We start from the raw sequence: 24,133 nt of genomic DNA, 5'->3' as shown, positions 1-24,133 counted from the left end.
ACATATTTTCATAATCCCAGACAAATTAAGCAGCTCCATTCTGAAGAGTATCATGACTGTCTTGATACGCAGGGATTTGTGTCTGGCCTGAGGATGTGAAGAACAAGTAGGTAGGGGCTTTGTAAAACTTGGCCTAGTAGAAAAGGCCGACACACAAACTAACAATACAGTTCCATACAAGTTGTAACCATGGAATGAACAAAGTGCTATGGAGCAGGGAGGAATCAAGGAACAGCAATGCTGTTTGCTCAATAAAGTGCCCACAGAGGAGACGGGGTGACAGAGACCATGGTGTGTTTGGAAAACCATGTTTTGTTTGTTCTTAATATAAAATTGGAGCACAGGAACTTGTGACAGGCAGAGGTAATCCTACTGGAGATGAGCCTGAGACCAGAGGTTAGTGGATGCCAGACTGTGAAGAACCTGCCTGACCTGTTACAAAAGCTGACCTTTGTCCTACTAGCACTCAGACAGGGGACAGGCACAAAGCAGGAGGATGACAGAATGCAGAAAAACATATGGAGTCATGGGGGCTGGTGGCAGAGGGAAAGTAAAGGAGGGGGTGGCACCAGCTCAGATCAGATAAAGGTCACACAAAGCAGATGGGATGGAAAGAGAGGACACAACTTATGCCACTGAGATTTTCCATCCATAAAATCCAGTTTAATTACTCAGAGTCGAGGAATAAAAGGTGATCAAAAAACAAAAAAAGACAGAAAGATCATGAACACCTGGAAACTATAATAGATTAACTTTTGTTAAGTCTCAGACTCTATGCAGGAATAGATGGGCTAGTAAGACACAGCCACACTCTTAAGCCCTTTATATGTCAGTAAGAAAAGCAAGCATGTAAACAAGGTAAATACATGACCTCTGTGTCTAACGTAAGGAAATTCTTCAGGAAAAACCAGAGACAAAAGCAGAAAATAAAATGATATTGTATAATACAGAATTGTGACTATATATATGAATATCTATACAATAAGAATGTCTCAATGAGTTATTTTTAAAGTTGATTCTTATTTCTTTTTAAAAATTTTACTAGCCTTATCTTTTGCCATGGTTGTTTACAATTCAGTTTTTTTAAACTAAATGTCAATTGATACTGGTCTACTTAAGCTCAAACCAAAAAGAGATTTGCAAAATATGTGTAAAAAGAGAATGTTATAGGGATTTGGGGCATAATTAAAAATAATACTGACCTTGATGATTTTATAAGTGTATTATGTAACTACAATATTTTGAATGACATACTAAAATCTACCTACATATATAACAAACATTTAATTTTAGTTTCCTAGTTCCTGCTTTCAGATTTCTGAAATTCTGCTTATTTAGAGTATTTACAGGGCTTTTTATTTACTTGCTGCCCTAGTGAGATTGTAAATGAAATGGTAAAAGTTTCTTCCCAATACAAATGCTCTGCATGAAATGTAGCTCTGGGACCATGGGATTAAGGCAGAATTCAGTATTTTCAAGTAGCTGTAATTACTTCCCTGCAAAGAATACGCACCAAATACCAGAAAAACACTGTTGTAAGTCAGCACATAAGTTACTTTGCATTGAGCCAACAGTTGAAGAATTCAAAGCTGAAATCACCAAAAGAAGTTAACAGCCGAAACTTCGTAAAACTTTCTGAAACTTATATCCTGTTTAAGTTTCATGAATCTTATTGCAAAACCAAAATTTTAAAAAGTGATGAGTTTTAAAGCAAACAACACAGTTTAAAATTTTGGTTTAGCTATAAGAAACACTGCTTCAATTAAAGCTTTCCTCACATCTCTCTAGATTATGAGAGTCCCTTCTAAACTGGTCTCTGGCATCATCCAATTGCTCCGCTTCAACCCACTCTTCCTGGGTTAATCTGATTATGACACTCTGCTATTTAAAAGTCCTTCAGCAAATCTCTCAGTTGATGAATAAAATGAAGAGTCCTTAGCATATAGTTATTCATGACGTGGCTCACAGAACCTCTTCTCATTCTTAGAACACGCCAAGTTCACATGCCAACAAAGCCTTTTTTTCTCCTGCCTGCAACAATCTGTCCCACCCTGTCCAACTCTTAATCCTATACCATTTAGTTCTCTTTTACTGTTCTTGTACTCTCACTAGCCTTCATAAATAATTTCTACTCTTTAGCAAAATGGTTGGTTTTCCACTTGTCTAGCTAGAATTTGAACCCACTAAATTAAAAACAAAAACAAAAACTATACAATTTATCTATGTCAGAGCCTAGGCTGGTGCCCAGCACTGTGAAGGCACTCACCTATCATTTGCGAAGTGAAGAAAAATATAATTGGTATCAGTCAGGTTCTCCATTTGTGCTTGCTTACCATAATCAGAAATACTGTTCCATTGGAAGCAATGTAATAATACATAATACTCTTTTTTTCTTAATGGAGTGTAAGAGTGTGTGTGTGTGTCTATGTGTGTAAACATGTCTCCTGAAAAAATGTACCATCCACTTTTATTCTGCATCATCTTTCTCTAAGGCATAAGAAGAGGAGTAGGGCCAGGAGAAGAAAACTACTCAACAGAAACAAGCTAATTTTCAGTCGATTTAAAAACAAAACATCAAAATATTTGAATAGAGTAGATAAAGATACTTAAATCAATGGATACTAAGATGTCTGCTTGGTAACAACAAACAAAAACAGAAGAGACTCAAAAGGTTTGGCGTGGTACTCTCAGGCTCTTAAAAATACAAGGGGAAGAGAAATATGTTTAAATTCTGATAATCTCAAACCACATGAAAGATGACAAGGCATTCCTATTGTTCTCACAATTTAACTCCCCTTTGGACCTGGGAATATTTCAATAGCAGTATTTTTAGAAAGCACACATTTTGCTCAAAGCAGGGGGTGAGGGGCAGGACTCATAACCACACGTAGGCACAAAAAAGAGACTACCTTGCATTTTTAAATAGCTCCATCTTACTTAGCTAACAGAATTTTGGAAATTCATCTGTCAAAATAACCCAGATAAATATCAAGGTCAAAGTAACACAGAAGCTCCTCAGTTTGGAAGCAACTGTATTTAGAACATAGCTGAAAACCAGGAATCCAACATACAGCCATTAAGTATTTACCTACTTTATGCCAGACACAAAATAAACCTATGGGCCATAAATAAAAAGGGCACATTAACATTCTGGAGGCCAAATAACTTAGATAGAGGAGAACCTCTATCTTGTCACTTAAGATATATTATTAGTTTTTATTAAATTCTAACAAGCTTCCCTAACCCACAGCAGATAAGATGCAGAAAATGGCACAATTATGCGTGTTCTCACCCAATAGGCATGTACTACATACATTCTAGGTCCCAGGAGCTGTTCTTGGTGCTCGGGGTGGAGCAGTGAACATATCAGACAAAACCCATGCCCTCTGCCCTCAGTCCTTCAGAGCCCCCATCTAGATGCCCCACAACCACCTGGGCAACTGTGTTTATAAGACATTTCTGGGCCCAACTGGCATTGATTGTCAAGAATGCCAACTGGCGTCGGGCCCAGGAACCCACACTTTCTTTTTTTTTCCTTTCTTTTTAAAATTGTCATCTAAGGTTATGTTTACTGATTTTTAGAGAGAGAGGACGGGAAAGAGAGAGGGACGGGGAGGAAATATTGACGGGCTACCTCCTGCACAAGCCCTGACCAGGGATCGAACCCGCAACCCAGGTATGTGCCCTGACTGGGAATCAAACATGTAACCCTTTTAGTGTACAGGACGACGCTCCAATGAAGCCACTGGCCAGGGCAGGAATCCACATTTTCAACAACTGACTCCCCCTTCCCTGGGCTGCTCTGAGGCAGGCGGCCCCTGACTACATTGTTGATAAACAGTGATCCTAGAGCATTCTATATCAAGCTAAAACCAACAACTGAGAGTTGTACAGGGAGGAGAAGATTCTGGTCAGAAGGCTCTCTCCCCTTAATATTTAAATGTATTTAATACATTTAAATACTTAAAGAGTAGATATATCAATTATTTAGAAAACTCACTCCTGTGAAACATTACCCATTTTCCAACACCGACGTCTGACAGAGGGCCTGGACCCAGCAAAGAGCTGCTGCCCTAATGAGCATGCTGTGCACTGCCAAGTACAGTGTGAGACCAACACAAAAAATCCTGTGCTGTTAGTGCATAGTGCAGATGGAAGCAGAGGGATGCTGCTGGGCCTCTGCTCCAGTCAGTTCCTCGTGTGCTAAGAATGCAACTTCCTATACAGTCAGCAGAGAGCCTCGTAGGAACAGTGCACATACTGTACTCAGGGGCGGGTGGAGGCGCAGTGAGGGGGCATAAAGCTCCTCACTCTTTCCTCCCCTGGAACACAGCTGCTTCTCACTTGGTCTTTCTCTCGCACATCAATACTGGAGCTGCTTCAGAAAAATCTGGAAATGTTAAAGAACTGAATACAACTTCTGTAACTGTCTTCCGGAGGATTGCCCACTTTCTACAGATGCAGGAGTCTATGACTCCTTGCCATTTCCGGAAAGGAGGCAATCTTTGGTTCTGATGACATCACTGGCAGCAATTCTGAGCACCCCCCTACCCCACCCTGCCGCCCCAGCACAGGGTCACTTAAGAGAGGGTAGTCCCTGATTTGGGAGTGTCCTGACATCAGTCCATGTATACAGGGACTTTCCACCACCCCTAGGGGCCTCTGCTGAGGATTTCCCTTCTCTCCTTCCTCTCCATCCCACTCGGCCTGATGCTGGCCAAAATGATATTCCCACACCAGACTTCCACTTCCACTGTACACGTGTGGACTGCAGCAGAGGAACTGGTTGTATCGTCGAAGACAGGGAAAGAGAATCAGGGCAAATCTCTCCATCCCGTTCTCCTCCCCCAGTGACAAAACTGCTGGTTCCAGAGGCCTGGCCCACTAAGCAGCATCTCTCTACATGTCAACTGCATTAGGCTTCCCTTCCTGGCACGCTGCCCTCACCACAGAGCCCATTTGACACAACTACTACTATGAAACCCAGAGTCTGGCTTCCTCTTGAAATGTGATCAATTCATACTTCAGTCCTCTGAAGGACTAAACGAAAATACAATGCCGAATAAGAATGGGTCTTTTACCTTCCCACCCCATTCTCACTGTCATTAGTTGCAAAACGCTTTGCAAAAACTCAAAACAGACATATGTCTGTTTTAGGGACAGTCCCTTAGAAACATACACCTTTCTGGATCTGATTTTTCAAGTATGTAAATTAATGGGTCAGACCAGCTCTCTGCCAGATCTAAAATCCCATATGATCCTTCAATAGTAGGGTCAGCGGAAAAAGAAACAGATAGCCTAACTTTGAGGCTTTTGTAGTAAAGAAAGAGATCAAGAAACCAACTCAGAATCAATATTAGTACCAGGGCATTATAACAAAGAGGCGGAAACTTCTGAGGCCACCCTGGGCCTGTGCCGCTATTCCCTAGACTCTACCTTCTCTGCCTCCAATTAGGTCTTTAAATAGAGTATGGACTCTGTCCCCACACCCTCCAGAAGGGTCTGCTCATGTCTTGAGGACCATTATATTACTTTGTGAATTTTTTTCTTAGAGACACAGCTTCACATGATAACCCTAGCATTCTCTTTGCCCAATGACATACTGCTGGTACATTATGGGTCAAACTGACTTTCCTACACTGGCCGGAGCCCCATCCAGCATCCCCAGTGCTGCTTCTACAGGGCTAAAGTCAGAGTTCCACACCAATGATTTACAAACAACCATCTGGAAAACTGTCCATTTATAAATGGTGACAGGCAGCGGTTGAGTCGTACTTGTATTTTTTAATGACCATTAACAGAATATAAAACAGGTGGTTATGACACTATTTCTGGGCTTCAAATTAAAAGGTAACTAAAAGCTACAATCAAACAGCATGTATTTTAGTTCAAACATCTGGCACTGGAATTTCAGAGCTCTTTGGAGAAAAGTCTGGAGAAGGGAGGAAAGGTAATAGACATAATTATGCAGCTCTGTTGCTGTGTAATCTTAGACTCTTCTGACAGCCCTTTCTCCATGATGTCAGCCCCTCTCCTATAATTAAGGTCTCTTCCTTGAAGCTAATTTACTTCCTGTCCCCCATCTCACGCCCCCAAAACAAGACCCATAATTACAGCTCAGCCATAGGCTAGAGTGAGAATTTTGGTATGTGTGATATGCACCTGAGCTGTCTGCCTATATACAGCATCAGTAACTGCTCTGTTCTCCCAAAGTCCTCTATCTCATACCCTTAGATTTTCTGAACATTCGTGACCCACCCTAAAAGAATTAATACCCCGAATCTCTTGCTGTAATGTGAACTCAAACAGTATTTCAGCTGTCTTCTAAAATGGGCCGCTCATTCATATCCCATTCAACCAACTGTCCTGAGGGAGGGGCAATGCAGATTCAAGGACAGGAGAGACTGTGCCTTCCCAGAGCTCCCAGAGCCTGACCAAGGCTGACTTACCGCACCTCCAACCTATAGTTCAAATCTTCCAGACACTGATAAAGCAACAATCTATATGAGAATACACACATACACACCCATGCCCAAGTGATACTTTCAAAAAGTATACAGCATCTCCAGTCCTTATCACAGCCTGCCTCACCTGTCCTCTGGCTCCCTTCTCCATGTTAGCAGCATCCACTCTCCAACCCATTCTGTTGTCTCTGTCCACTCTGGCATCTGTACCATAATGGTCCTGCCCCAGGACATTGGAACTGGCTGTTCCCTCTGCCTGGAAAGTCCTTTCATTTTGTTTGTTCAGGTCCCACTCCCAAACATCATCCAGGTTTTTGCTCAGATGTTACTCAACAGAGAGAACTTCCACGACCATCCTGCCTACACCTTACTCCAGACACACTACTTCCACATGTCTCACTCTCTTACCCCACTTTATTTTACTTCAAAGCACATTATATGTTAATTTATATAACTTGCTTATTTGCTGCCCTTTCCATTAGAATATAAACCCTATGTAAGCAGAGATACATTTAACTATTAAAACTAAATTTTGAAAAGTTACGACATCTAAGATTTTTTAAAGGATTGTTATTTTTATAATTTGTATAAATATAGGTGCTATTGTAGAAAATGTTATAACACTATTGTTAAGTGAAAAAAATTTTCCTCCTGAAGAGACCTTTAAATTTTTGTAAAAATATGTATACATGTAGACACATGCAGAGGAAATATCTAGAAGAATAATTGTCTGAGTGTGTTTTCTTTTTGGTTTTCTTATAATTTCATGCTTGTTTTACAAAAGCATATTACTATTAAAAAGACAAAAAATACAAAGTACTATAATTGATTTTAAAAAGCAAATAAAAACAAGTTTGTGGAAGAGTGCAAGCAATAAATTTAGACTAGACAAATAAAAGCAGTAATAATTGATATATGACGGCAATTTCTTTGTATCATAATATATAAAACATTGCCAAATAAAATGTTTCCACCTATCCACAATAAAAAAAATCAAAAGTATTAGAGCACACATTGTCAGTTTTGACTAATATAGGATGATGCCACCCCTCCACTCAGGGTTTGCTCCCTGGTGCTTTGACAATCAAGATAATAAAAGGCTGAGAGTTTACATCTTATGTAACTTGTTCCCAGTAATCAAAATGTAAAGCTTAAAATAGTTCATTACTTGTTATATGAAGCATGGCAGCTACAAAAAAAATTATGAGCTCCTCACTAAGGTGGTTCCATGTTGTGTTTCTAACATACATTTGGTGGAAAGGACATAAAACTAGTATTGGTGAGAGCACTCAAATGCCATTGTCATGTCATTTCTGGCACTGCCACCTGTGCTCCTGGTTACAAAGGACGTATAAAAGACACTCTCCTAAAAAGTGTGCTGTAATAATGAAACTAATATTGTATTTTACGTAAGTCTAAAGATTGGCCTTTGATTTAATTTCCAAATTACAACAATTATTTTGGCTGGATGAATAAAAGGAAGTGGAAAAAGGTGTAAAATAGTTAAGTCCTCATCCACCATAACCAGAAATCAATATAAATTGTCTCAAGTTTACAAATCAAGGAAGAATAGTAAAGCGTTACTTAGATGCATATCAGAGAAGGAAAACTCTGATTCCAAAAAACCTCCGCTGCCTTGCGGCATACCTCTTCAGGGGAAAGGCTAAGGGAGTAAACCCCGACAGAAAATCCGGAGCCGGAGTCCCTAAGGCGGTTTGACGTTGTAGTCAACACCGGCAACTCCTGCGGCGCACCTGAAGCCAAGCTGTATTGACTCCGTCTTTCCCTTGGATCCTTCAGCTGCGAAGAGAGGGGGGGGTCTGCTGCATGGGCAACAGCAGATCCTCCATATCACCCTGCCCAGGCTCTGTAGCTTCAGCTTCACTGGAGAGGACACTCCAGCATCGCAAGATGTCGATTCAACACGGGAGGAGACATATACCGTGTCACTCCCGAGTTGGACTGCACAGCCATTCTCGGCGGTGCAGATAGACTCTTAAGAAGCTACACCATCGTCTCTCGAGACGGACGGCTGCCGACGACTTAGATGCATGTACACAGAAACACAAGAAACAGCTTAACTGATATTAAAAGTTTCCTCTAAGAAGAAGAGTCTCAAGAATGGGCTCCATAGCCCCTGCTTATGGCATTGGCACTTTTTAAATAAGAAGGAAAGAAAGATTTTGCGCTCTGTCTCTCTTCCCCACAACCTGCAGGAGTGCCTGAGCCAGAGCCCAAGCTGCATGGTGTTCACTGCTGGATTCCCAGGGACTAGCACTGTGCCTGGTACAGTGGTACTAAACGAATTCTTTGTAAACATTGGTGAGGTTTTCAATCAAATGAGCAAAATGATAGAATCACACAGAGGAATTAACCAATTTCTTTATTTTTAAAAAAAGTTATTTTAGAGAAAGGGGAAGGTAGGGAGAAAAAAGGAGAGAAACATCAATCAGTTGCCTCTCGTACATGTTCCGTCCAGGGACTGAACCTGCAACCCAGGCACGTGCCCTGATCAAACTGGTGCCACTTTGCTTTATGGGGATGATAGATACCCAACCAATTGAGCCACAGTGGTCAGGGCCCAGTGCATTTTCATATATGACTTTTCCAGTAAAACAAGTCTTCCTGATCCCTAAGGCAGATTTATTTTTACCTTTGGAGTTTGGGCTGGTATGCTAATGCTGGAAGAGACCTTAGAGATGAGGGCCACCTCCCTCACTTTAGAGCCACAGCGTAGGAGAGGGCTAATGACCTGCCCTGGGTCACAGTGCTACTCAAAGCAGATGACAGGTGATCTCACAAAAATGAGCTGAGTTGGTATTTCTGAGGCTCTATTAACTCCACCCAGTTTCACATTACAGACTAATAATATATAAACCTCATTCATACTTAGTGCCAACATATCAAATTGTTCTGCATAGATAGTACTTCCATTTATTTATAGCCTTAATTTTGATTTTTCAAATATGTAAATTGGATGGGTCAGACCAGCTCTCTGCCAGATCTAAAATCTCATATGATCCTTCAATAGTAGGGTCAGTGGAAAAAGAAACAGGGAGCCTAACCTTGAGGCTTTTGTGGTAAAGGAAGAGCCTATGACCAAGAAACCAATTCAGAGTCAGAATCATAAGTTCTCTTTTCCCCCCTCTTTTATACACAGATATTCACTAGGTTGTAAGCAATTTTTTTTTTGCTCATATAGTTAATTCCCAATTTTTTAAGTATAAAAAAGTATAAAATGAAGTTTCCTTTCTCTTCCTCATTCCTTCACCACCCACCATCCCCTTTAAATAGTTAACACAACGCTAATAAGAGACATATTTCATACTCTCCCATTTTTGTAGACAAGTAGGAGCACGCTGTACACAATGGTTTGCATCTTGCTTTTTAAAAAAATTTAATGTATCTTGGAGATATTTCCTTATCGGTACAGAAAATGGTTTCTCATACTGCGACAGCTGTGTAACAACATTCCATTACATGGATGTTGCATGATTTATCAACTGGTCCACTACTGATGAGACTTGACTTTTTCACCCTTTGATTATTAAAACAACATTGCAATGACTAAACTTGTATTGGCAACTTCGGGCCTGTTCACAAACTGTGTATGTCTGATGGAATTCCCACAGGGGAAATTGCTGAGTCAGAGTAGGTGAATGCATAGTACTGACAGAACTTGTCGAATTTCCCTCCCAAGTGGTGTATCAATTTACACTCCTGCAGTAGGTATGAGAGGCCCCGTTTCCCCAATCAAACCCATTGTGCTTATCAAATAGGTTAAGGATGGTATCTTGCTATAGTTTCAATTTGTATCTTTATTGAAGGAGACTGACCCTTTCTGTGTTTAAACATAAACTTACAAATTGTATAAATATATACATTTTATTTTCCTTTCTCTCCATTGCCAGGGCTATACATTCTGTACTGTACGCAGAGAGCATGGACCCAGGCCCTCTGGGTAGACATGATGTCCAGCTACACGCCATCATCTTTTATTTCCACTCAAAATCATTTTCTAAGGCTTTTTTTTTTTTTAATGGGTCTTCCCAAGTTAAGCAGAGGAAGCTGTCACGTAATGCTAAAGGCTTTGAATTCAGGAAGGAGAATTTGACTCCTATCACAGAGGCTGTGAGAATGTGATTGGATTTCTCCATGACTTAAATTATGTATCTGTAAAACAGAGTAAAGACACCTCTCTCATAAGGTTGCTGAGGATTAAGTGAACATAAATATAGGGGATGGTAAAAGTAGGTTTACAGTTGTTCATATGGAAAATAATACAATAATTACTGAATAATAATACAAGAGTGAACTCTGTGCTTCACGTACTCATCACTTTTGTCATCACTAATCTGGTCAGGCAAAGAACCAACTAAGCAAAGAGCTGTTTCACTGCTTCCTAGTAAATACTCCCAGGGGTTAAATACTGAGGGATAGTCCTGCTGGAATTGTACCATTAGCTGGCCATTCGCTATCACCAACTAAATAAATATTAAGAATGAGTAATTTCTGGTTGCAAAACTTCAATTTGTTTCTCTATCAACATCGAGCTATTTTGTGTAAGGATCTCCACTTGCTCGAAATGTTGATTCCTGAAAGGATGTGCTTTTCTGCCTCCATCTCCATGAGTTGCTGAGCCTGCAGAGTCAAGGAGCAGCAGGAGCGATAGAGGGAAAGCACTTCCACTCACCTGCTGGCACAGTTACTATCACATCGCTCTTCTGCACTGGCTTGGCAAAGCATGCAAATCAAACCATGCTCAGAGAAAAGTTAACATGGGAAGGTATTTTGAAAGCCCAATTAAAGTTCTTATACAATATTTGACAGTCACGAAACAGTGAATGTGTTCTGAACCAGACAATCCACACACACCAAAAACATGTTTAGCTTATAATGAGAGAAGAAAGGCACATGTTTATCTCCTCTGTTAATCATGGCCCTTTTAAGGACAGTTTTGGTCAGTCATTCATTTTCATATCCCCACTGCTTAGCAGCATACTTGACACATAGCAAACACTCAAATTAATGGACTAAAAAGACTCAAAAATAAATATGATTTCTTTAATCTTTACTTCATGCTGACTCTCTTTTCAGGAAAGGGCCTGCATTATTTTCCTGAGTTTAAATTTACATCAACCAGTGTTTTTTTGTTAACAGCTGTATTAGCATTTCTGGTATATCTGGGCTTCAGTGCAATTTATCAGGACTCTAATTAGGAAATACATTATCTTGAGGTAATACTCTCCTCTACTTTACAAAATTTGCTATTACCTTTTTAATGAAAAAGAAAACACCAGACTTCCGGTTAAGATGGAGGAGTAGGTACACATGTTTTGCCTCCTCATGCAACCACAGAGAGAATTACAACTGTATTTCAAAACAAATAACAACCAGAACTGTCAGAAAATCCAGCTGCATGGAAGTCCAGCAACCAAGGATTTAAAGAAGCCACATTCATTTAAATGGGCAGGAGGGGCAGAGTCACAAAGAATGGCGGACAGGCAGTGGCAGCAGAACAGGCGGTCCCACACTCATGTGTGGTGGGTAAAAACCAGGAGGGATACCTTGTGAGCAAGCAATCCCAGCCCCTGGCCAGACTGCACAGCTTAGGGTTCCAGTTCCAGGAAGATATATCCCCATAACTTCTGGCTGTAAAAACCAGTGGGGGTTGGGGTAGTGGAAGAAACTGTCAGATTTTCAGGAGATTCCCTTTAAAGGGCCCATATGGACTTAGAACATACACAGACCCACCCACTCTGGGATTCACTACCAGAGCAACAACTGGAAGGGCGCCAGTTGCATAGGGGAAGTAGCTGAATTGACTGGAAATAGGGCGAATGCCAGGCAAACCTCCAAAAGCCAGATAGCAGCAACATACCCTCACCAAGCCCTCCCCCAACACAGAGCCACAAAGTGATGAAGTGGGTTGCTCTGCCCTGGCAATTACCTAAGGCTCCGCCCCACACAATTTATAGGTGTCTTTTCTTAGACAGGGAGTCAAAGCAGCTCTACCTAACACACAGAAATAAATACAGGGAGGCTGCTGAATTGAGGAGACAAAGAAATATGGCCCAAATGAAAAAACAGAACAAAATCCCACAAAAAGAACTAAATGAAATGGAAATGACTTATCAGATGCAGAGTTCAAAACACTGGTTATCACAATGCTCAAAGAACTCATAGAGTATGGCAAAAACATAAGGAAAGAAATGAAGGTTACACTAAGTGAAATAAAGAAAAAGCTACAGGGAACCAACAATGGAGAGGATGAAGCCAAGAATCAAATCAACCATCTGGGAGACAAAGAAGGAAATAACATTCAATCAGAACAGCAGGAAGAAAAAAGAATTGCCAAGAAAAAAAAAAAAAAAGAGTATAGGCTTAGGAACCTCTGGGACAACTTGAAACACACCAACATCTGAATCATAGGGGTGCCAGATGGAGAAGAGGAAGAGCAAGATATTGAAAAATTATTTGAAAAAATAATAAAAGGAAACTTCCCTAATTTGGAGAAGGAAATAGACATACAAGTCCAGGAAGGACAGAGAGTCCCAAACAAGTTGGACCTAAAGAGGAACACCCAAGACACATCATAATTAAAATGCCAAAAGTTAAAGATAAACAGAAAATCTTAAAAGCGGCAAGAGAAAAGAAGAGAGTTGCCTACAAAGGAATTCCCATGAAGACTATCACCTTTCTCAAAAGAGACTGCAGGCAAGAAGGGCCTGGCAAGAAGTATTCAAAGTGATGAAAAGCAGGAACCTGCAACCTAGATTACTCTATCCATCAGCTATCATTTAGAATGGAAGGGCAGATAAAGTGCTTCCCAGACAAGATATAGCTAAAGGAGTTCTTCATCACCAAGCCATTATTACAGGAAATGTTAAAGGGATTTATTTAAGAAAAAGAAGATCAAAACTATGAACATAAGGACAACAAATTCACAACTTCAACTGAATTAAAAAAAAAAAAAAACTAAGTAGACAACCAGAATAGGAACAGAATCATAGGTATGGGGATCATTCAGAGGGTTATCAGCTGGGAAGGGGAAGGGGGAGAAAGGGAGAAATGGTGCAGGGACTAAGAAGCATAATTGGCAGGTACAAAATAGACAGGGGGATGTCAAGAATAGTCTAGGAAACAGAGAAGCCGAAGAACTTATATGCATGACCCATGGACATGAACTAAGGTGTAGGACTGCCAGAGGAAAGGGGGGTACCATGCAGAGGGAGAAAACTGGGACAATTCTAATAGCATAATTCATAAAATATATTAAAAAAATAAATAAATAAAATTTAAGGGGAAATAAAAAGAAAAAAGAAATTTGAAGGGAATAAAAACCACCAAAAATGTTATCATTGTTTCAATACAGTTAGAAGTTCTGATTACATAAATTTATTGCAGGCCAATTTGAGGTACATGTGCAACTCTAACACATTTAGCAAACAATCGCATTACTTTTCAAGGAATGCCCTCAGCAAGAAATAGAATCCTCAAATTAGCCATCTGGCATACACCACGTTAAACCCAAAAGAAAGGTATTTCATTTGGGGAAAAAACTACTCCAGTTTCAACACTCCAAAACAGTCTATATTTCTACTCCACTGCCAAGAGTGGGTTCTGTGCTTTCCATTAACCTGGGAGCTCAAGCTTCTTAGAAAAACACACTGCTGAGGACTTCTGGAATTTTCCAGGCACCTTCAATTGCTGCACGTATGAGCTGCTGATGTGGGCCTTCAGCACCACACAGGTATTTCCTATTAAACTAAACTAGTTACTAATTATTTTCTAGAATGCTTTCAAATCGATGAAAATAGTGCCACCATGAAAATTCAGAAAGCAAAGCTCCCTTTCCTCATATAAAATACCAACATTGGTTGGTAGTTTAACTTGAAGGCCAATAGATCTCATGCATCAGGAGCACTATTGACAATTTTTATGAGAATATCTCCTATAACATCTCCACTTGCATCCTGTCTTACCCATTTAACAGCCTCAACTATGGTGACAAGTAGAAATTTTCTGAACTTTAAATTGAGAGGCAAACACATCTAGAGACATTTCGGAGCCTCCATGTTTCTAAATGCTCAAGTATGGGTGTGTACTACCCCTAGCTGACAAGCACTAATAAGTGCTTGAATGCTCCATTAACAGAGATTCATTCTTCACCTGACCTAGGTAAAGGAGACACCAAGATGAATATGACATAGCCCCTGTCTTTGAGTCTAGGGATGCTATCTTACCTTCTCTCAATTACACTATATTGGTACACACAAACGATTAGCTCGAAAGGCTATATCTGAAATGGGCCATCTTTGAGCAAAGTAAAGAAAGGTCCAATGTGTCCTGAAGGAGCATAGCTCAGAAGGCTGGTGGGTAGGATGGAGTGAGAAAATGAACCAGGGCTTTTGAGTCAGAGAAGCCTAAGCGCCAAGCTCACCCCTGGACCTTATTCCTCTCATAATTTGGGGTAAATCATTCTCCACTGGGAGTGGTATCACTCTCTGTCCCACCCACCCGGGTGGTGTTTTGGATTATTCCAATGATTTGAGGATGCTACTGGCAATTAATGGGCAGGGCCACAGATGCCAAATGTTTTACCAAGAACAGAAGAGTCCAGTTCGACAAAGAATTGTTCCACCCAACACGCTAACAGTGTCCACCATTAAGAACTCTCCTGCCCTCAGTTTCCTTAATTGTCAGAATAGTGCTAAGCACACCAACCATCTATGCTGCAGGGGAGGTTTAAGTGAGATGCTGTAAGTAAAACGACCAGTCCGGAAGTGCACAGTCAGCCCTTGACAAATGCTGTCCACAACTTCCTATCCGCCTCCTGGGTTACAAACATTATACAGAGCTCATTATAAACAGGTCCATTATGTGGGGTACAGCAAAGAAACAGAGTTGAGCAATCACTTTTTCAAAGCAGGTATTTTCCAAATTTCACATTTTAGCCATATCTGTTTAACAGGTTTTTGCAAAAATTCTCTAGATTTTAAGTTGAGAGACAAACACTCTGTTACAGACCTTGACATCCAGCTTCAGTCTTTCTTACCGCCTCTTCCACGGGTCTCACTAATGTATACATATAGCCCCTAGCAGATTGTAACCACCTGCAGGCCCTGGCTCAGAAAAGACCTGTTTCCAATTTATCACTATCTTCCTGTCTAAAGTCTCTAACTATAGAATGTACCTCTAATGCCTTGAAGGCCCCATTAAAACCATGTCTACCAGGAAGGCCTCCATGTTGATTCCTATCACTTCTAATGAGCCTGCTCCTTGTGGGCCATAAACTGGGCTAAACATTATAGCAGTGATTCTCAAACTGGGAACCACAGAACTTAGACTTCTCAAGTATCCTATGTAAAATTTCAATTGCAGTTTTCACTTCTATACTGAATGGGCAAAAGTAGGTTTACGGTAGTGAGTATGCAAAATGCAGAGTTCACTCTTGTATTATTTAATTATTGAATTATTTTCCATACTAACAACCGTTAACCTACTTTTGCCAAACCCTGTATAATCTAAAATAAGTGATACAAGCACTTTCTGAATCTGGTCAACCACCTAAGAGGGGAGTGCTAAAAAACAACTGGAGTGCCCCCAGTGGAATTCACATATGCAACAGTGTCAATGCTAACAGGCTTCTTTAATTGCTGAAGGTTAATGAGACTAGAACAGCAGCAAACTCAATACACAAATGATGTATTCACACCACATGAAGTCCAAATAACTCATAGCACACCATGGAAGCTTTACAACCTTACCACGCCAACCACTGCATGTCTGCTGAATAGCCTCCTCTGCTTCTAAAGTCACCAGTACAGAAGGTAAACCTGGCTCCCATTAAAACTAAGTTTTTACTGTCTCTAGGAGAACCAGCCAAATACCCTTTCATTTTGAAATAAGATCACAGTGACAAATCGTAATTCTGTTTCCAATCTTGTTAACACCAGGGTGTTGTGTTACTAGGACACTTGGTACCACTAAGCATTTCCATTTGTTTCATTAAACTTTCAATAAAGGCTTTGTTTGTGTTTATATCCTTGAAAAGAAAGATTTAAGCTCATTTAGAAGGTGAAACACCCACACAAAGGATTATCTGCTATCTCCATAACATCTGGCAAATACTAAAGAAGATGAGGACAAAATTATCGTTCGTATAGACATAATAATTTTTTTCATTGCCAAAAAGCCTCAGTCTGTGCCTATCTGGAGATCATGAGAATAGAGAAGTGGTAAATAGACAAGAGACTAGTTAAAGAGACAAGAGACTTGGCTAGTAGGGTGGTTAGCTCCAGGGAAAAGATTAGATTTGAGAAGTGCCTAAAAGCCAAAGTAGTGCAGAAAGGCAGGCAGGGTTCCAGGACAGTTCTGATATGAACCTGAAATTGGCCTACCTATTCCTTTCTGCCAAGACTCAAGTTTCCAACTATTGCTGAGTCCACTTGGGATTTCTTTTAAACACTGCTTCCATATTATTGAAGATTGTCATGTTGTTACAGTGACGGCAGGCACCACAGGCTCTCTGCCCACACCCGCAGATCTGACATTCTAGGTGAGCCCTGTCAGACTTCACAACTATTTTTAACTATTGTGTAACTTCGCATTTTAAATTCTCCATTAACAGTCAGGTAATAAGAGCTGAAACTTTCCAGAAGAAGTCTACCAATTTAGTAGGACCTTTCTTGAAAAGATGTGGGATTTTATTAACAGATGGTAATAAGGCAAATGTTCCACAAGCAGGAAAATTGAGGAACACATAACCGACTAGAACCAAATCACAAAACTAGTATGAATGGAACCAGCTCAGTCACAGTTACAGTTCTCTTTCCTATCCAGCTTTCTTTGAAGCCCCCTAGGAAGTCTTTAAAATCTGAAATATATATTACAGCTTTCTGAAGCCTGTACTTCTAATCACACGGGTTCCACACTCTTCTAGTGCAATTTGGGGGAGGAGAGAGTTTAAGCCTCTCTTCTCACAAACAGTTTAAAATGGGAAGTTGTATTTTCTTTAACTCCTCTTCCTCCTTCAGGAAGGGTATTTTTAATGAGACTCGTCTAAAAAAAATCGACTTTTTTACAGCAGGTGGAGGAAGGAGAAAAGATTACAGAGAAGGGACACGTTTTCATTACTGAAACCAGGCAGTTCGAGTACTAGTTTCTGGGCTCTGGGAAGGTATTTGTTTCCGAAGAGAGATGGGAAAGAAAGAAAGAGGGGCGGCATCATTTAAACGTCCAGGTAAATAAAACCAGCGAGGTTTTCATACGTTGATGAAGTCTTGGAAACTCAGTATCACCAATTTTTTTAATATCTTTTTTTTTTTTTTTTTTTTTTTTTGCGAACACTTAAATAAGCCGGCAAGAAAACAGCGGCGGGGCGGCGGTCCCAAGCTTCACCTTCCCCACACCAGTGGTGCGCGGATCGCGCCCTCTACCCAGGCTGATGGCTCGGCCCGGCTCATGACTGTTTCCTATCACTGCTAGCAGGACGCCGGGGGGCTCGCTTCTGTCCCAGAACTTGGCAAGCAGACGCGACCGTTGAACGGAACCGAACCCCGTACCGGGAGGGAGGTGGGAAGAGCGCGGGCTGCGCCGGGCCCGCGGGGGACGCGTCCGGCCGCGAGCCACCAACTTCACCCACATTTTACAAACCCAGGAGAGGGAAGAGGTGCGGTCCGGGAGCTAGGCGAGAACGAGGAAACTTGAGCAATGGAGGAAGGAGAACAGAAAGTGGCGAGCCAAGTGCAGCCTGGCATGAGAGCGGCTGGCAGCGGTCTGTCGGGCTAGGAGCCCTCGTCCGGCGAGTCCGCGCAGGGCCCTCCACCCCGACGCCCCGAGACTCCCACCTGGCAGCGCCCCGGCCCGGAGCAGGCGGGTGGTTCGTCCCCTGCCTCTCCTCCTCTTCCTCTTCCTTGTCCCGGGAAGGGCTTCTGGCAGCGAAGAACCGGGAGAAGCTGTGCCAGGGGGCGCCGCCCCTCCTCCGGCCACCGGACATTTCCCTGGAGCGACTGACGGTCCCGGGCCGTCTGCGCGGAACAGGAGAGGCGGTGTCCTGCGTCCGTGGCCCAGCCCGGAGACGCGGGACTGGGCGAAGGCTAGACCGACTCCGAGCGCACCGGCGGCGTGGCTCTGTCCATCCGGGCGGGAACCGTGCGGGCTCGTCGCTCTCCCAGCAGGGCAGCTCCTCGCGCAGCGCGACGGACCCGCCTCCCGCCCTCGCCGGTCTGCCCGGGGGAGGAGCCAGAGACTGTGACCCGCCCCGGCCGCGCCGCAGTTGTGGGGGGTGGCAGGGTCCTCTGGCTGTAGGAGCCGGCCTGAGACCCCTACCCAGAAACGGGCCACCGCAAAAACGAGTTTAGGCTGCAGCCTATTTGGCTTTGCGCTCAATTTTGACTTTCTATTATTGATTTGTTTTCTACCCCCCTGTCACTGCACGGAATTTTTAGACTTCCGAGAGAGGTTTATGAACTAAAATTTGTGAAAGTGCCTGTTAAACTGCAATACCAGAGTAACCTGGGCTGTTTTGCAGCTAACAAACTGGTACTCCGAGTTTCCCACCAGACCTGCAAATGATGAGGTTACCCCAGGGCCGAGCCTCAGAAATGAAGGAGGTGCCCTTCTGGGTATGTCAACAGCTCGCTTCTTACTCGGCTGGCTTACTTACGTGGGGAGTAACTTTTCCTAAGCCAGATGTGCTTTAAATTTCTCATACTCCATGTTACATGCTACTACTACGCGAACCCTCTTGCAAAAAACATGATAAAAAAAAAAGAAGTATGATTTAAACTTGTAAGTGCTGCAACAATACAGTATATATATATTAGTTTTTGTGGAAAATTTTGTAAGTACAAAAAGCTGTACCTAATTATACAACTTGATGAGTTTGGAGATAAATGCATACCTGTGAAACCATCATCACAATCTATGCTATAAACCTCAAAAAGTTTTCTCCCGCCCTCTTCTTCTTCTTAGATTTTGTGATAAGAACACTTCACCTAAGATCTGCTCTCTTAGCATATCTTGAGCATACAATACAGTACTATTAACCACAGGCACTGTGCTGTACAGAACTCCAGGACTTGCATAACTGAAACTTGGTACCCTTTGATTAACACCTCCTTGGTCCCTCTTCCCCTGCCCCTGGCAACCACCATTCCAACTCTCTGCTTTTATGCATTTGACTATTTTAGATTCATCATATAAACGGTATCATGTAGCATTTTTTTCTTCTGTGTCTGATTTATTTCACTGATGCAATAGAATGGATTTTCTTGGATTTATACCCTAGTAGCTAGTACAGAAAACACTGTGAGCCATTCATCCCAGGTGTTTTGTTTTGGTTAATTTGTTTTAAAGTCAAATTACCCCTCAACGGGTACAGAAATCAGAGAAGTGATACGACATTCTTGTTCAATAAAAATCTTATATAAATAAATGACTTCAAAATGAAATGTCCAAGGCAGTTTGGACTGGGGAGAGGAAGAAATATATCTTACGGTTATCCCACCTCTGGCACTGGAGTGCTGGAGGAGGAGAATGTTGTTTCGGAGTAGCTTCAATGTCTGTAAGCTCCAGGCCATTTCAGCGCCAGCTGGTGGCTGTTGAGCCTCCTGTCACCCCACAGCCGCCTGCTAGAAGCACCTCGGCTTCTACTAGCTGAAAGAGACAGAGCCCAAGGCACTCACCCGAATTTTTTCTGGTTTGATTTAACCCACCAAAGTTAAATCAGCCCGGTTTCCTTCAGCTGTGATAAAATCCCAGACTATCTCTTAAGACTGATCACTGTGTTGTGTTCTCTTTTGCAAATCTTGTCGCCTTCTCTGGAAGTCTGAGAAAATAGAAGACTAGAATAAGACAAGTGGAGTTCCCAATTCTAACCTTATTATTTCAGGGGAGAATCTCCATTAAAGGCCCACTTACCAGGAAGCACAGAGAATAGGAAAGCAAGGAAGAATGTGAAGTAAATTGTTCCCTTCAGCTAGAAGTCCCAGAGAATAATTTATCTCCCCCAAGGAAAGTTAAATGATGACCTAATGTGTCTCCCACTGTACTGTGACCAAAACAGTTCCTACCCCTAATGTCTGTCCAGAGGGAGGGATTATTTACAAAGTCTTTCTAAGCATAAAAATGGGTGGGAGCCAGTAAGATTACTGAATTACGGTTTTGACTAATAATAACATTTCTCTGAGAATAAGAGCCTCTTTAAAAAACAGTTCTCAAGGAAAATGCTGCAACAGTCATATTTCTTCAATAGTCACTATCTCTGCTAAGTGAGAAGGCATCAGAATCATGATGCATAAGGTTTTTTATAGAAATGTTCAACAGTGTTGGTACTGATAGTATAAACAGTAGAAATAATGCTAATAGCTTTTCAACCAGAATCCCTTCTATGAATCGATAGTCTGCAACCATATAAGATAATATAAATGTTATTAGAGGTCCCTAAACATTTGGAGTATATATATATATATATATTTATATATTTTTTATTTATTTATATATTTTTCTTAAAAGCAACTAATCATGAAAGAAAACAATGACTAATCTCCACTTGAGGGTAGACCAAATCACTTGAATGAATTGTAATACATATGGTGCCCTGCATCCATTAAAAGAAATTTTGTCTATGAAAAAAGTTAGCTTAAAGCCATAAACCAGTGACTCCAAAATTTGTATTTACTTTTCTAATATTTTTCAGTTCCTAGGTGTCATACACCCTTATATTGTGAACTCATAATAACATTTCTGAATACTAAGTTTTAAGACTGATTTAGGAAGTCTGTAAACATGTTGTAGAGTTGTGAGGATATTAGAGATGCTAATTTAGCACAGTTGTCCTCATACACTCAGTAGTTCAGAAGACATTTAGTGAGTACCGATAGTAGAAGCATATTTGCTGTGAAGCTGATAAGGCTGAAGCCTCAAGGCCCCTCCTGAGCAGTCTTTTGCAACTGTGAACTTAGGAATGTGATCACATGTACCTGTGTTTTTGTGAAGTTTACAAAAGTAAATGTTTTAACTGAAGTTGACTAAGACCACAATCTCCTTCTACCTAGATTTTCCTTCCATCACACTATTCCTAGAGTCAGTTGGTATTGGAGTTATTAGGGGCATTTTGGGATCAGCTGGGGAATTTGAGTTGGGAATACATTTAGGTTGGATTTGGTGGGATATATTTATGTGGTTGTGAACTTCTCCAGAGTTATTGCATAAATTCCAATTTATCCATTGTGCAACACACCAAGCATTCCACCCAAGATGTAGGAGCAGAGATCCTATTCAAGATATAAACATATCCTAAGGCCTCTAACTTGGAAAATGTGGGTAGTAGAGATGAAACAAGATTTGAAATGTACAATAGCAAGAGGTGAGTTGTGGAAAATTATTACAGGCATCAAAAAACAAAACTGAAAGAAAGAACCACTTTTAATTAGTATCATTTCATAACAATAACATGTTCAATAATGCAGTGTATAAAAATATTACAAATCATTGTCATATGGAAGTCTATCAAAGTGTATACCACCAAAATATATAAGAAAATTAGTATTATAGAGTTATGCTGGGTAGTTAATGGAGAAAAATGGTTTTCTAGACTTTCTAATATTTGTAATATTAGTCAACCTTTTAAAATTGGTAATTTGCATGACTTATTTTTCATTCACTTTTGCATCTATTCTTTATTTTACTTTTATATCATTTTTTTCCTTTAAAGAGGACCACCCCAAATTGTAAAAATCTTCAGACACCACAAAACTTAGTTCTGTCCTGATTGCCAACTATGTATCAGATACATGTTCGTTCTTAGAGAGATAATGATGAGTAAGACCAAATGCCTTCCCTCCAGGAGCATGTTTGATGGCTGAAACATGAGCAAAGAGGGTATGACAAGGGAAATCTTTCTAAGGGAATATATAGGATATATATATAATATATAGGATATATATATAATATAGGATATATATATATATATAACAATATAGAGAGAGATATTGTCTAGAAGTTTCTAGGAAGGCTTCCTAGAGGAGGTAACTGTGAGTCTGCTCTCTTTATCTCCACCTTGTGTGACCACCATGACTTCCACAAAGTTTGTAAATTCTACAGAGCTTATGGGATATGTCAGGAAACCTGAAGTCCATCACATTGTAACTTCCAAAGCATAAGCACTATATACACCAAAAGTATGAGAATACACTGAAAGTGCTGATCCCTGAAGCATTTAAACAAGGATGCAAGTGGAGTTTAGAAATGCTAAGCTTTTTGTTCTGAGAAGTCCACCAGAGGGATAAACTTTGTATGTCTTAGAGCACAGTATTTGCTATGTGGCAGGTGGCCCAGGAATATTAAGACAGCTGTCAACATCAAGGAGAGCACCAGCCCATGAAAAGTGAGCAGATGTATTGGGCACTTCACTAGCTGCCTCCTAGAATAATAGCTGTTCTGGGCCAATGAGGCAATGTCATGCTGCCCAAGGCAGCAAAAGCTATTACTAGATATAAGCGCTCAATTAGGAGATGGGGTGGGGAAGTATCCTCCCCTTTCCTTTGTTTGTATAGCTCAAATTTTTATTAAGAACCACCACAGCATATAAGAAAGGGGGAAAAAAGATGTTTGCATTTCTCATTCTGTTACATTCTGAGTATTGTAGTTTGTAATAGGAAAATGCCTCAGTCTTGCTGCTTCAATGAGAGCAGATGGTGAAATTTTTAAGTAATCGGTTATTCAGACTTCTATGGAATACAAGTTTTATTGTGTTATTTGTCTGTTTTTTATTCCTAGATCATGTGGAGACCAAGATCTTTCAAACACACATCTTTTAATGCTTTAATTAAGATGTGTTGGTCTGACCTAAGTTACTTCTTTCTTCACGTGATACAAAGAAATGAGTTCTTTACAAAATTATGACATTAACAATTACATATTTATTTCTCAAACAGTGCAAAATTAGCTAATACCAACCATTGTATTCTAAAAAACCTAAATAAAAGAAGGATTTCTTTGGCAAACATAAGAAACTTGGTTCCTATATTCTGTTTTCCAAAATATTTTATCTAAGTACATAAGCTATATATTGTATTGTGTATATTTAACATACAGTTTTAAATGGATCTATTCTGTAAATAACATTTATTTCATAAATTTCTGGACTGCACTATATCAGTGGTGATTATAAATTTTATTAAGGTTTCATGAAACAAATCTTTAGAGTAAAAAGGTAATTGAATTGGCTTTCCTTTTTCCTTATTTTGAAGTTTCAGAACAGACATGTCCCAGACTCCTGAATTTTCTTATTATGTACATGTTGTACCCAGTTAGATTTGCTGCAAACAGTTTAAAAACAAGGCACAGAAGCAGCTGTTCTTGTGAGCAAATGTTTTGATTAGAGCGAAAGCAGCTGGAAACAATACTTGCTGACATATAAGATGAACTAGTTTTCACATGGGGACTTGACCTAATCTAAAATTGAGATTAGCATTATTTTCCTTACATGAGTTTTCCTTGTATAAAAGAAAAAGTCTATTGACTTTGCTTATCAACTGGGGTAAAGTACTGAATATGGTGAATATAAACTTGACACACTTATCTACAGAAATCTTACATACTCCATTATGAAGTAATATTATTAACAAACTTATCAAAAATTTTATTTTAAAATATTGCTA

At 40.5% G+C, this 24,133-nt stretch overlaps 2 protein-coding genes across 2 annotated transcripts in view; both read right to left on the bottom strand.

Annotated features, from left to right (window-relative positions):
- Nucleotides 1–18,633, bottom strand: part of CRYBG3 (crystallin beta-gamma domain containing 3) — a 128,759-nt gene extending 110,126 nt beyond the window's left edge. Inside the window, exon 1 of the mRNA XM_090276047.1 lies at nt 18,317–18,633. Coding sequence (XP_090132173.1) covers nt 18,317–18,465 — 149 coding nt within the window. The 5' untranslated portion in view covers nt 18,466–18,633. The remainder of the gene's footprint in view (nt 1–18,316) is intronic.
- Nucleotides 18,634–20,051: 1,418 nt separating this feature from the next.
- The window catches only part of LOC150021358 (ADP-ribosylation factor-like protein 6), a 90,539-nt gene continuing 86,457 nt past the window's right edge, over nt 20,052–24,133 (bottom strand). The window contains exon 10 of the mRNA XM_090286703.1: nt 20,052–20,126. Coding sequence (XP_090142829.1) covers nt 20,052–20,126 — 75 coding nt within the window. The remainder of the gene's footprint in view (nt 20,127–24,133) is intronic.

This window comes from Furipterus horrens, unplaced genomic scaffold (assembly GCF_987537825.1).
Source record: "Furipterus horrens unplaced genomic scaffold, mFurHor1.1.pri manual_scaffold_1, whole genome shotgun sequence".
NCBI classification, from domain to species: domain Eukaryota; kingdom Metazoa; phylum Chordata; class Mammalia; order Chiroptera; family Furipteridae; genus Furipterus; species Furipterus horrens.
The sequence above is the reverse complement of the archived record's forward strand: the minus strand, read 5'-3'. Positions and strand labels throughout refer to the sequence as shown.